At 38.9% G+C, this 15017-nt stretch overlaps 1 protein-coding gene across 2 annotated transcripts in view; it reads right to left on the bottom strand.

Moving 5' to 3' along the window:
• Positions 1 to 256: 256 nt before the first annotated feature.
• Positions 257 to 15017, bottom strand: part of GABRG1 (gamma-aminobutyric acid type A receptor subunit gamma1) — a 55680-nt gene continuing 40919 nt past the window's right edge. For both annotated transcript variants that reach the window (XM_067531273.1, XM_067531274.1), the window contains exons 5-9: positions 13247 to 13329; positions 10833 to 10970; positions 10365 to 10517; positions 6234 to 6445; positions 257 to 1032 (exon numbers count right to left, since the gene is read on the bottom strand). In XM_067531273.1, the coding sequence (XP_067387374.1) occupies positions 754 to 1032; positions 6234 to 6445; positions 10365 to 10517; positions 10833 to 10970; positions 13247 to 13329 (865 nt within the window). In that variant the 3' untranslated portion in view covers positions 257 to 753. The remainder of the gene's footprint in view (positions 1033 to 6233; positions 6446 to 10364; positions 10518 to 10832; positions 10971 to 13246; positions 13330 to 15017) is intronic.

Below are 15017 nucleotides of genomic sequence, written 5' to 3'. Positions count from 1 at the left end.
ATAAACTTACCCCAAGTTTTAATCACAAGCCCTTAGTGATGGTCAGGATCACACCAGTTCAGAATTACTATTGCCTTCACGTAATATGTCAGTTTCATGCTGCTTTCATTTCCTCACATTCATTAAGTGCTAATTAACTGCATTCAGGTTTACACATACTTGTTACCAGCATTATGCAGAGGACAACTGGCTAAATGGACCAGAGGAATATTCCATACCAGCCTCTTTAAAATAGGAATTTATAGAAGTTCAGGTGTTTTTTATTTTTAAAAGTCACTCTGTAGTTGAAAAGGTAGATATGAGAATGAATCAATAACAGTGCTGCTAAACTTGTTTTATTAAGGCTTTGTTAACTTTGGTGTAAGAGATGCTACAATGTTTAGCTGTTATTCCATTTAAAAACAAAATTTAAAAGTTATGAAGAGGTTCCTAATTCAACCATTTAACCACTGGTTTCTCTGCATTTTTGTTAGAGCTGGACAAAAAAAGGAAAAAATTCAGAAAAAGTTTTTTGAAAGTTTCTTCCCTAATTTCAAAATCAGCTATATAATTGACCAATTAGAGATGGAAAAAGTATGAAAATGTCACCCTATTTCCTTTCATTTTTTCATGAAATTCAAATTTCATCGAAATTTCAGAAATTTTGACCAGCTCTAATTTTTATATTTCTAAATTTTATATTGCTTACTCAGGTGCATTAAACAGTATCAGTGTTGAATTATCCCTTTTCTGAGTTTGTCAAACCTCTGGAATTTATAAGTAAAGGTAGCCAATCCAATAAACAAGATTGAACAAGCCAAAGGCTGTTGGAAAGAAGATACGAGAATAGGAGTCGATTTTGGCAACACGGATGTGTATTCTTCCTTCTCTCCAAGAACCTGTGCGGCAGTCTTCAAAACAACAAAAGAAGCTGGTGCAGTCTTTGCCTTCCAGGCACTCATATCCATAATCCTCATCATGCTGTTGGAGGTGATTAATGTTGTTAATTGGTATTAATGTTGATCCAGAACGGACAGCAATTGCAGATGATTTCTAAACAAAACAATATGTTAATTTTTTTCTCTAACTATAACCAACTCTTATGTTTCCCTGGGCAATGTCAGGGAATGCCAAACTACAAACATTTTACAGTACTATACAAAGAATTTCACATTTTGAAATAATCCATTTTGGAAACTTTTCCACTTATGAAATATTTTATATGATTAACGGAAGAAGATAAAGGATCATGAATATTTTTTACATAGTGCAATGCACAATGGATTGTGCTGGGAGGCAGGAATACTGGATAATTGGTTACGCAGACAGAGTTAGGTGATGCAGCTAACAGCTTTGTGCTATACAGTAAAAAGAACATTTTGGAACCCAGTTGCAGCCTGAAATTTGGGTCACAAACTTGTTCACAAGAAGGATGAGAATGCTACCACCATGGGAAATAGTGGATTCTCCATCTATTAATATCTTCAGATCATGCCTGGATGCCGTTCTGGAAGATATGCTTTTGCTGAACAAGTTATTAGGCTCAGTATAGTGGTAACTGAATGAAGTTAAATGTCTTGTGCATACAGGAGGTCAGACTAGATGATGTAACGGTCCCTTTTGGCATTAAAGTAAATGAATAGTAGACCCAGGCAGTTAAGAAGCAAGAGCCAAATTCTTCCACATCAGAACTCCATTCAAGTGAAACTGAACCAGTGATTAATTTGGCACCATCTGTTAACTATGTTGGATTGTCATGTACCACATGGAAAGGCAACCTTGCTACAACCTGGTAAACATATGTTACATAGACAGGTGTTTAAATTCTGGAATAATCTCACCAAGGAAGTGATGGAAGCCCTATCACTTGATACTAAAAAATAATTAAAAAACAGACCAAACAAAATATTTCTATTCTATTGTCCTGAATTTTCTTCTCCCTACTCACACTGTTTAGTTTAATCTTTCCTCCTTCTATTATTCTTCTTTCTTCATGTTATTTCTCACCTTCAGTCCCCTGATTCCTTCCTCCATGATTCCTCCATCAATTATTTTCCCACTCTTCTTAATCCCCTAGTCTGTCCTGTTTCCAACCTCTACTCCACCACTCCTCATTTGTCCTCTCATTCACTCTCCTTATGCTTCTTCCAACCCCAGATTTGGGATCCCCTCCTGCATTTTCAGACTGAAAAAAACTGCTAACCCTGTAATGCTTATGTATCCTCCATATCCTCTTCCAGCACTTTGAGCACCTTGGTATACTGAACAGGAATGAGACAGAGAGCAATGGAAAGAAATACATTTAGAAGATAGGCCAAGAGAGTACAAATTTGCAATGAAAGCATTTTTATCTCTAGAGCCTGAAAATGCAGAAGGCAAGATCTCTGAAAGATTTGTTGGCGCACACGGTGGGGGCAAGGAAACCAGCATATAAGATGACCAATAACAGACTTGGGAACCAAAGTCATCTGGGACCTTGCACTTTTAGGGTGCTGTTTCCCCACTTACAACACCTTGGACATTGTGGAACATTGTGGAATTTTGCAGAGTCTACTGTTTCCACATCTTTGGACAGGATAGCCTTAGGAGCTAATTGTTATCTTAAAAGAGCTAATTATGGTCTCCAATTTTGTGAAAATACAATGCTTACCACAGCCATTAAATGTGTCTCCCATTTTAATAAACACAAATCAGGTTTGTTTTTAAATGAGAAAAAAAGTTGTAGTTTAACTTCAATGTTTATTACTACTTTATACCAACAAGCAGAAAGGTACAGGGCCTGATTCACTACTGGGCTAGCCTGGTTTTACACTTACCCAAACAAAGTTACACTATGTTATACTTACCCAAACAGTTACACTATGTAATGGCTTGATATCCTTTTCCTTTTACCTAAAAATAAAAGTATATGAGGCATGTCTAGATCCCTTGCTCCTAGATTTTCTTGCTTGTAAAGATTAAATTTTGTAGGAGAAGAAGTTATGATGTAGGCACATCAGTAAGTGAAACACGGAACAGCAGAAGAAGAAGCATATGCATTTAAGAAAGTGGAAGAGGTGTCTCCCACTGTTTGGAGCAAGATACAATTTAAACTGTGTCTAGTCTGGAAGACAGAACGGCAGCACACGTCCACCCGGGTAAGTACCATTTGCAAAGAGAGTGTTTACAGACCAAAATGCTCCTTTTCTTCCAAATATGACTGAGACAACCACGGCAAAGGACACAACATGTGGCAGAATCAGGCTGCATAACCACTATTGGTCTTTCACTCCTTAGGTCAGCAGAGGGCTGAGAATGCTGCAGAGGCAATGTCCTCAAACTCATGCAGGGGATGGAGAAGGAAAGAGAAAGACCTCAGTCCCACAGTAGTGATCATTCTGGTCATGAGGAAAACTAATGGAATGTTCCATGGAGGGACTCAGAGAAGAGAATGACAATTATTGGACTGTTCAATAGCCCAGAGTTTCAAAGGAGGGAGAATCACTGGGGACAGAGAAGAAAGAAAACATAGTAAAAGGGAAAAAAGAAATAATGGAGAGAGGAGAAAGAGTGAGAATGAGAAAGGGGAGAGAAAAGAGCAGAAAAGCTGAGGCTAAAAGAAAACTTAAACAAAAAGAAAAAGTAAATATTAAGGAAAATCTAGAAGTCTGGAAAAGCCAGAGATAAAGGGCAGATCCTCAGTTTGTATAAATCAGCAAGTATATTTCTCAGACCGGAAGAAGAGCTCTGTGTAACTCAGAAGCTTGTCTCTCTCACCAGCAGAAGTTGGTCCAATAAAAGATATTACCTCAGCCACCTTGTCTCTCTAACATCCTGGGACCGACATGGCTAGAACAACACTGCATACACCTTGCTGTTGAAATTTCCCCACTGTGTCTTTTGGGTAATCTGCATTCATGTGACACATAACAAGGACTTAGAAATATGGGACTTTGTCATGTATCCTGTTTCCCACAACCTAGGACATTGTTTTTTTAACAATGAATATTCTACTTCAAAAACCTTTTTACAATGCCAGTGTTTCTAGCTAAGACAATAACTCTTCATTCAAACACCTTTATTCATGGAAACACGTTTTCATCTTCATATATGGTAGTAATCTTGCTGTTTTGAGGATGTACAGACAAGATGTATATTTTGTTTATTTATATGACTTGGTTATATCTTTATATATTGCATAATGATATGCTGCATATTAATATTTTATTATGTTTACTATTTTGGGGTTATTAAAAGTTTATTACGTTCAGACATCTCTAATTCAAAAAATCACTGAAGGGAAGAAATAGCCCTTTTTTTAAAATGACTCAGATACTTTTCTTTAGAGCCATCACTGAAAGGGCCATGTGAATACAAAAAATGAAGTAAAGTGCTATTGATAAATTCACCTCCTGTCCCTAAATGTTAGTAAGTTTTCTGTAGAACAAACACAGTTCTAATCAGTTGCAAAATCTTGCCCTTTGCTAAAATGCTATGTTATCAGTATCCTCTTGGAGCAAACTCCAGGAGCAATAATCTCTTACTAAATGCCCAACTGGAAATAGAAGACTCCTATAAGCCATCTTTCCAGAACAAGAGAGAATGAAATCTTTTCATAAAGAATTAATCTGAATGTTTAATTAAATTGGTTTTAAAATAGCACACCCATAACCAGAAGGAATAAAAGGCATTAATAGAGAACCTGAAGAAAGGAAGTTGAAAAAACATCAAGGTTTGTAACTGTATGGCTTCTCTCTAATTAATTAGACTGCCAGCTTAATTGTTCCATTTGGAACAATTTAAACAATTGCATTTAAACAATGTCACTGAGTAAAAACTGTTTTTCATCAGATTCATCTTTTATAAGTAAATACATTAAATTCAAAACATATACTCCTCTATTTTCAGATTAATCACTTAGCAAATACGAGTTCTCAGATATTTTTGGTTTGCTATAAACATGTTTGAAAAAATCTGGATGAACAGATGGGTGCATTTCTTAGACCTTAAAAAACAAAGCACATGTATAATGAAAACCCATAATTAAACAGTGTTCTAGATACTGTATCATTAGTTCTCACCTTAGATAAATCTGTAGCTATGCATTCAGTAAATGAGACTGTATGTATGCCTCACCAATACTGTATATTTTATACTGCTTTAGGTGCTGTAAATTCTTGTACCATTTGGCAGAATATCACACAAATGCTGAGTTTATGAAACCAAATTCAGTAATGTCTGGGAATTCTATTATGTATTAATGCACCTCCATTACTTTAATCGATATTGGTCTGCCACTATTTCAAAAGAGATGTTTATATATTTTGACTCTGATATTAGAAGACATTTAATGCGAAACAAAGGTTATTATGAAAAATATATAGAAAGTTAACTAATTCTTTTCCCCACAAAGTGGGAAGGGAAAGAGAGATTCTTATTATTATTTCTGTTTTTAAAATACACGGGATGCATTCAGCCCTGCTGGCGATGGGGGCAGATTAGATAGGTTAAAGTGAAGGGCCATTCCCCCTCCTTTCTCTGGCTTGGGTAGGCAGCACTCTCCCACAGCTCCCTTTCTCCTTGGCTGGTACACTGAGACCCCCCCCCCCCCCCTTTCCTGCTTCAGCCAGCCATGACCAGGAGACACACATTGCAGGAATACATGCTGCAGTGACCTCCCTAGAGCCAAGCCCTAACAGTGCAGCTCAGACACACCATCACCTGCAGCCTCCACCTTTGTCACTCACTCCCATCAATTCTACCCCTTACTAAGTTTCTCCTTCCATCTGGGACTGCACATGCTCCTACCAGTTGGATCCAAGAAGTTACAAATCTTCCTTTCCCCTGCAGCCACCATGCCTCCCTGCTTGTCCTTTGAAGCCATGGAAAATCATGTTCAACTGCTTTTTGACTTAACTATATAAACTTCTATCTACTAGGCAGTAGGATGAACCTGAGTTCATGTTCATTTGTGTCATTATTAGGAAACGAATCCAAGGGTAAAAGACTGTCATGTAAACTACTTTTGACTGTTAGCTGGCAAACTGGAAAGTTATCTTCTCAAACATTGCTTTTAGATTGCAAGCATTTTGGAGCAGGGAACCTCTTTTTGTTCTGTGTTTGTACACCACCTAGCACAATGGAGCACTGGTCCATGATTAGGCTCCCAGGTGCTATGATCATACAAATAATAACAAACATTAAAAAAACTTTTTGTAAAAAATAAAACAAAGACATTACATTAAGCAGGCTTTTTCTGAATTGCTTAAACTTACAGCTGGCTTGTGTTTTGATGACTTCTCTTTCTCTTTGTTCCTTTTTTTGTTGCTGGTGAAGTAATGCAAGGTGCCATATTCCATCAAGGCAGCAAACACAAAAATGAAGCAAACTGAAACAAAAAGGTCCATCGCCGTCACATACGAAACCTTGGGGAGAGATTTCCTAGCAATTGTACTTAGTGTTGTCATAGTCAATACTGTAGTAATACCTGTTCAAAAACAAACAAAGGGAGGTATTTCAACAAGTGATCCTACAGACAGATTTAGTTGTGTTGAGCATTTAATTTATTCCCTTTAGTATCAAAGCAATCAAACTGGCATAGTGTTCCCCAGTACTACAACCAGATCTGAGCAAACCGACTCTTTCACCTGCACAGAGCCTACTGACTTCTGTGAGGCTTCATAGGAGCACAAATATATGTGCCACCACAAGGGTCCATCCACATGTATCCGATTGGGGCCATAGAGAGCTAGATGACTCTCTCTTCAGATCCTTTCTGTTCTCCCCACACACTGCAGAGTTAAATAAATTGTAAAGGTCTGTGACATTTTCAATTTTTTATAAAGCATAATACCATTTGGACTTTAAATATTTTAAAAATATGAATAAAGAAAAAGTGTAAATATCTAGGAAAAAGGTGCACTACTTAATCAATGATTCCTCAGAAAAACTAAGAACGGAGTGAGTGGGTGAAACGTTATGGCCCTTGACACAGGAGGTCAGACTAGATGATCTAATGATCCCTTCTGGATTTGAACTCTATGAAAGTTCCAACTCATAGAAGAGGCATTCCTCCCCAGACTCACTGCACAGCCTTTGACATACATAAACTAATCCCACATAAGAGCTGGCTTTAGTAACTGTACATTCAGAATCTGTACCAAACCACACTTCATTAATATAGTACAACAATATTGTGTTATATTTTCTGCTTCACAAGGATAACTTTAAAATTCAAGGGCTAATCCAATTTCAGATCGGCTCACCTCTGGACATTAAATAGTTGTATACATAAAGGGCATCCATTACTAATAGGGGCCATTTCACAATACATATGGTGTTATCCTAATGTAGTGTTAGACGAAGATGGGGATGGAGTAGAACTAGAGAGACTGGGCCAGATTTTAAAGCATATTTAAGCACCTGAGGATGCAGATAAGTATCTAGAGAGATTTTAAAAAATGTGTATCTCCCAGTAGGTTTTCTTTTTCTTTTTTTTTTTCTTTTTTAAATCCCTCCAGGTGTGTATGTGCATCTTTAGGTCTCTTAAAAAATCTGAGCTACTGTGCTTTGGAGAGGCACCATTTCTGCCAGGGTTTCTCCATACATGTGGAGGGGTGAGCAATCAGCTCCATCCACTAGAAAATCCCCTCCCCCTTCAATACACCATCCACACTGCAATAGCCAGTGGGGAAGGGACGGACTTGACCCAATACCATCCACACGACTCCATTTTCAGATTCCTGTTCCACAAGAGAACAAGGATCAGTAGCAAACATTCCCAGTGCTCCTCAGAATGAAAGCAACACAGATGCTGCTATTGTGAGCAGTCATTCCATAGCTTCACAAGCGGAGATGGGATGAGGAGAAAAAGTGTCTGGATTGCTCCTCTGTCCCCGTGGATGTAACAGGGTCTCTTCATAATCCATCACTTTAAATGATAGAAATAAACTTTAGCACAGGAGCTTTGTTTGTCAAATAGAATTAAAGTGCGCTTGCATTCAGAAGAGTGACTCTAAAACACAGCATGGTGGGGTATTCTAGGTTTTTTGTAGTCCCTGAATAGGGGCATTTAAGTACCAGTCAGGTGTCCAAGCCACTGCCAACTATTGGGATGGACTACAAATTATTGCTGCTCTTAGCCATTTTCAGGCCTTTGCAGGAACTTAGCATGACTAGGCAAACCGAGAGGTGGGGTAGACAGTGAACACGTGACGTGAGCCTGGCTCGATGTGTTCTCTCTCTCTGACTATGCTGGGACAGAATGTCTGTGAAAAACAGTTTATATTTCAGATTTGTAGGTATGTGGAAATTTAGCTATCAGACTAACAACTTAAAACTGCATGCTGGACAGTATTTTTTTAGTGACGTGTTTCTGTAACTCCTGCTTTTGCCCAGTGATTGATTTGTTTGGTCAGCTGTGTAACATTCTTTTGATTGACGGCTCTGTAACTTTTGGTGTATAAGTCAGAGGTAGCAAGTCTGAGTCAGGCGGATCGCTTCGTGGACACGTTTGGAAGGATCCCCAGGCACAGACAGAAGGACTAGCCATCGAGAAATCTGTGACTGATTCACCAAAGACTGTCTCAGACTCGTGGGGGTAACAATCAAGTTTTGGGGTCCCTAAAATAGCTATTGTATGTGTATGTGCTTAAGACTAATAAGTGGAGATTTTGGCAAAGGCATTCCAATGGGAATTGCTGAAGGACAATAAAGTAAAGTTTTAAAGTTAAAAGCACTTGGTTTTGACTTGTCTATGTCAGCACTATAGCAAGCAGAGGAACTGCATTTCCTTTGGTTTATTTGCCGATATCGACACACACACACACACACACACACACACACACACACACACACACTGATTTCATATCAAATTAGCTCCATTTACAAGTAAAATCTCTGACCCTCACAGCCACTCCATCTGCCAGTCAGCAAAATCATCCTGGGATCTGACAGTCATCCTGGGTTCTTTATTGCTTACAGATCAGTAATCAACTGTAACTAACCCAACTGGCGTGAATTATAGTTGCTGTACTATAAACCCCTGTAACATCTGTGAAACACATTTTAGTAGGAGCAGAGTTACAGTTTCTGATATGAAAGCTGGAAAAATACTAGCTTGATTGTCATATCTGAGGGTAAATTTTCAGGGTTGGTAGTTCAGAAGGAACACCTCTTAAAGTGAACAAATTGAATATGCAGTTAGCAAGAGACAATATATGGGGAACAAAGGATGCCATATATACAGTCTCTTTTCAGACTATACCCACACTGAGGTTTAAATACTATGCTTTAGAGGTAATTTATATTGATTCTAAATAACAGGAGTCATGTCGTATCATTAGATTGTAAGCTCTATTCACTAAAATTGTATGTAACTTTTTCTTAATTAAATAGCATAGAACTAAGTGAACAAATTTATCACTATTTTTAAAACAAAAATCCAGATCTTCCTGTGTTCTTCCTGTACATGAATGCTGTCAGTAGATTCATGTCACCCATACTTCAGTATGTAAATAACAGTATATTGAACAATGAGATTTCTTTGTAACCAAATTTGCAAGTGTTCTTCTACAGACTGAAAGTGTTTATCCTGATAAACCAGTACTTTTGAAGAGAGTATAAAATAACTGTGATATGTTAACAAAAGCAAATATGGTTTATTTAGTACCACTAAAATTAGAAACTGTTTTGGCTACTACTGTTCTTAAACTGATTTAATTAAATGAGCTGGGATGAGTGCCTTAACCAAATGTTAAAACAGAGCCAATATTGAAAGGGTTATACATTTAGACTCATGGACTCCAATCTGCTCCTTGCCATGGTGCACAGCAAAATCACTGAAATAACAGAAATGGGGCCTAATTCTGGTCTCTCACAGGTTTAACTCCATCATTAATTTCAATTGAGTTAATCACAATTTTTCCAAGTGTGAGGGGATGCTAAAACCATGTAGACAGGAACAACTGTTATGTATAAGGTTCCTCTCCCTTCTGCAAACAGAAAAGGAAAGAGTGCCTTGCTCACCAAGAGAGGAGCCAGAGAAGAGAAACCCTGTGGTACCAGGTCAATACAGTCAATATAGATATGTTAAAAACTGGGATTAGTTAATCTTTCTGGATTAATTTCCCCTGTGTTCTGCAATTCTCACTGAGGCAAAATCATGCCGCTCAGCCTAATCATGACCATTCTGCCATTCATGCTGGGTGATGAGAAGAGCATATATGAAAACTCCTTTATGTGCACAGCTGCAGATCCACAGGGTTTAGATCAGGATTCTCTGAGGATTTCCAGCCTCTGCTGTGCTGTCCCCTGGTGCAAGCCCAGAATCATAATTTTAAAGACATGGATATTTTTTATTAGTTTCTTTATCTCTGAAGTTTTTTATGCATGGGGGACATACATACCTAATGACGTCCTTGCAGGCACAGCGTCTTTATTAATCCAAAATGAGACCCATGAAAGAACAACAGTTAGTATACAAGGAATGTATGTCTGAATAGTGAAGTATCCCATGCGTCTGCTCAGATCAAAGAAGATTGTCATGATAATATAGTCCCCTACGAGGAAAAAGCCCATAAATCTAATTAGACATTGAAAGTGGTTTTCTGTTCCATAAGTCTTTGATATTCTTGTTCCAAATAAATACCATGTTGTAAAATTTAAAGTTGGAAACATAACGTACTTTCTTTTAAACAGAGCTACCAAAGGACTTTTCTCCATTAAAACAGGTCAGCTGCAGTTCTGTTTTGCCCTAGACATTAGAAGCACACATAACAACAAAATAGTTTCTTGCACAATTTAGGCAAAGAATGAAAGTGCATCAGCTGCTAATCCGTTAAATGCATGCAAGGAAATATCAGATTTTTCCTTACCAGACAGAGTATGAGAAATTTCAGTTGTATTTCGTAACCCTACAAATGCAAACTGATACAATCTCCAGTATTTAGGATCTGCGACTTCAACGGAGGTTTTCTTCCATTTGTATTCAATTTCATTTCTGGGATATCCATCTAGAAAAAAGTAGAGCAAACCATGTATTCATTCACAGTATACAGCAAAGAATGCTTTCACTTGTGATCTCTGAAATTAGATACAACCCAAATAACAGGGTCAGAAAACAACTGTTCCATAACATACCTGGTGTACTTTTAAGCCTTATCCTGCAAATGTCTCAATTTTAAGCATGGCTAAATGTACTACCAACCAAAATGATGTAGTATAAGAAATGAATGTCTCAAATTAATAATGCAATATTTAAATTATGAAAAAGGTTTAGCTTGTATTGATTCTGTTTCTTTAGGAATGACAGGTTAATGTAATACAACAGAGGGGCATGCTAACAGGCAGTAGCTCCACAGCTCCAGGACTCAGCTACCTGATGGCTAAACCCAGAGGCCAAGACTGTGGCAGAGTTTATGGACAATACTGTCCTAAAACAATACCCACACAGTCTATAGTGTCCGAAGCTGGGTTTGATGGTTTTGCCCCATCATCACTATGTTGCAGCCTACCAGAATGATGTGGTGGCATACAGATGGGACTGGCTCACCCACTTCCAGAACCTAGCAACTGTCCTTCAAGCCCTATGGGAGGCCCATTTAACAGCAAACCCAAAGAAGTGCAAAGTGGGAAAATGGGAAAGGAAATATTTGTGGTATCTTGCAGGGAACAATAAGATACAACCCCTAGTCAACAAAGTTGAGGCCCTAGTAAACAACCCCAAATCAACCACCAAAAAGCAGGGCTGGGCCTCCATAGACCTAACAGAGTACTGTAGAAGATTCCATGCTTGACTTTGCCCTCTTAACCCCACCTCTTACTGACCTTGTTAAAAAAAAATATCAACCCCTGAAAAAGTCACGTAGTCCCCCTAGAATGATCAAACATTTCAGATAATTAGGCAGATTCTTTGCAACAAGCCGGTATTCCATAGCTCCGATTTCACTGAAGAATTCATCCTACAAACAGACACCTTGCAGCACACTGAGGGTGCAGTGCTATCCCAAACTTTTCATGCAGAAGAGCACCCTATCCTTTATTTAAGTCAAAAACTATTAGCCCAGGAAACCTGGTACTCCATCCTCAAGAAGGAATGCCTAGCCATACACTGGACCATAAAGGCACTGAAATACTACCTGTTTGGAACACCCTTTGTCCATGAAGGACTTGAATGCCCAGGTCACACTTTGGTACTTAGCCTTTCAACCCTTTCAATTTAGAATAAAGCATCAGCCTAGAAAGGACCATTGGAATGCAGACTTGCTTTCAAGAACCGAAGAACACAGCAGGCCCTGTGGTAAGTACCCTGACGGGCCCACTCCAGGCAGGTATCAGGGAAAGTATTACTCTGAGGTCAGAGGCCTGCAGCTAGTTGGCTGATTAGCCCCACCCACTGCATCTATGAAAAGGCTGGAACTTAGTTAGCTGACCCTTATAAAAGAGGGCAGCAGGAAATGGAGAAGGGGACTGCAATACCCTCCGGAAAGCTGAGAGGCCAAGGACAGTGCTTCCAATGGACTGTTACTGGAGCTACTGCAGGGAGGAATTGCTCCAAATGGACAGAAGGAATACTGTGTGGAGTCATTTGTTGCTGAGGCTCTGAAGTAAAAGCAAGGAAACTTTGGTCACTGGAGTTACCAGTGTGAAGGACAGATTTGGGGAAGGGACTCCTCAGTCTGCACAAACTTTTGAAGTAAGAGTCTGCAAGGTTTTGCCTTTCTTTGTTAAGAAAGCTTAGATCAAACAACTAACCCTGCTGGAAACTGCTTCCATGGATTCCTTGAGACAATTTAGTCAGAATTACCCCAGGGCGTGAGTGACTCAGCAAGAGCAAAACCAGGTCTGGTAGGAGGAGGGCACTGTAAAATGGGCACTAATCCTTTTATACAATGGGCCTAGTTGTGGTGATTAAGTGTTTACAGGATCAAGTCACAACAAAATACCTATTCTTTTAAACTGTTAAATATACTACATGTAGTCCCTTAAATGCAGGTAAATTCTGAAGAGTATATATATTTCTTCCTCTCCTAGGATCTGAGCCAAAGCCCACTGAAGTCAATGGGCAGAGGGCTATTGACTCCAGTGGGCTTTGCATCAGACCCCTAATTAGTAGAATTATTTTTAACCTTTTAGAGTTGCAGTGAAATGAAGTGTAATGTCATTCATTCAATTCAATAGAAGACTAAACAAGTTATAAACAGCTATTTTTCTGTTCAACTTGCTGCTTTGCAGCCTCTCAAACAACAGTGAATTTATAAAAAAGAAAAAAAAGTATTTTACCACCTACAGCTGGAAAACTCCAGAGGACAGGAATGCTCATCCATAGGAAAGTTATGAAGCTGAAGATAACATTCAGCATTAATTGTCAACCTAATTAGAAGAAAAATGTTATGAGCGAGGTTATGTTCAAGTACCTAGATCTTTTGGGCTACATATTTAGACTGCATGCAAGTCATTTTGGCCAACTGATGTGTGTTAAGGAAGACAACTGTGCATGTACAAAAAGTATTAAATATCATTTCTAAAGAATAGTAACCATCACCAAATACTATTTGAAGACCCGTGTATCTGCTCATGCTAATCTGCATGTCCAATGATGCTACCCGTAAGGTATTTCAAGTATTATGCTGTTCCATTTTTGTGTCCTTTCAGCTCTTCATGGGTATAAGCTGATTAAAATAGGAGGAGCAGTTCCCACTTCACTAATGGGGGAGGAGGAGGACTGTAGAAGAGTGTCTCGCCCATGACTGGGAGAGCTCTCCAGCAGTATTAGCAGAGAAGCTGGAACTGTGTTTCCTCCACTGAACTCCTGGAAGTCTTAAACCTCACTTCCTTTATGTGAAAGCTATTGGCTGATGGCTATTTTACTATTGAGGGTTGGCACACACACACACATTTTGTTTAGTATTAGACTGAAGACTGCCTGATAACCCACTCTAATGGCTTGTCTCAAAGTGGGATTTGGAATCATTATGCTTGATGCCTAGGTGTGCAATAGTGTGGAAGTGAGTATGTAGGGCCCCATCCTGCAGAATTTCTCCTCTAGGTAGTTTCAGTGAAGCAAGTGGTTCTAATATGAGTTGCAGGATCAGCCTCTTAAAGAGAAGATGTCCCTGGATAATATTTTCAAGAAGATAAGAGCCCTAAATCACTCTAGAAAATAGGACTTAGGCTGCTGAATCATTTAGGTGCTTGGGGAAATTACACCTGACATCTATGCAGAAAACTTTCAAAGTCACAAGTTAGGCACCCAGCTCCCATTAACTTCCAATGGGAGTTAGGCACCCAGCTGCTATTTGTGCAATTAAATCTCCCCTTCTGTTTTCCAGGGATCAGCTAAAACTGATTTCTGAGAATAATACAATGCTTAAATATCCATGTGTGGTATGAGGCATGCAGGAGGGTAGGTTGACAAGCAAAATAGGACTATGAATTATGTTGCATTTTATATACACACTTCTTTGGGACTTTTCTGGAAATCTGACCTGATCAACTGAGATAGACGGATAGACTTTGGAATGCAAGGAGGAAAGGATTTCTTCTACCATGCTGTAGAAAACATGTTATATTTCAATTTGAAAGTTTCGTGTCCACTGGTGATTTTTTTTTAGTAGCTAACTACAGTACATGCATTTATTCCCCTTGTTTTCTTTTCTGTGATTTGCTCTTTTTGGATAACTAACCAATAAAATCAGCCTTTATTTAAGACAAACCCATATTAGGTTTGGGATCACTAATGGGTATCTTGAAGGGATCAACTGGCCAACCTCAGAGGAGGCAGAATAAGGAAAATCGCCAGACTATAAAGCTGAGGGTGAAGACGTGCCAATCCTGCTCCACAAAGTGCCAAAAGGGAGGTGGCAAAGGCCATTGGGGTACTTGTAGCCAAATGCCCTGAAGTGTTGTCAGATCCTGTTATTGCTCCTTCATTTGCTATCATATGAACTTTGCTTTTCTCCATTTGCTTCCACCTTAGGCCAAATTCAGGCCACATCTTTCCCAGATTGGACAGCACTGGGTTTCGCTGAAGGTCAGTTACACTTCCCATCTCATACATT

This window comes from Emydura macquarii, unplaced genomic scaffold (assembly GCF_026122565.2).
Source record: "Emydura macquarii macquarii isolate MOO-44397 ecotype Brisbane River unplaced genomic scaffold, CSIRO-AGI_Emac_v2 contig_3128, whole genome shotgun sequence".
Lineage (NCBI taxonomy): Eukaryota > Metazoa > Chordata > Testudines > Chelidae > Emydura > Emydura macquarii.
Note: the sequence above shows the minus strand (reverse complement) of the source record. Positions and strands in the feature narration are given on the sequence as shown.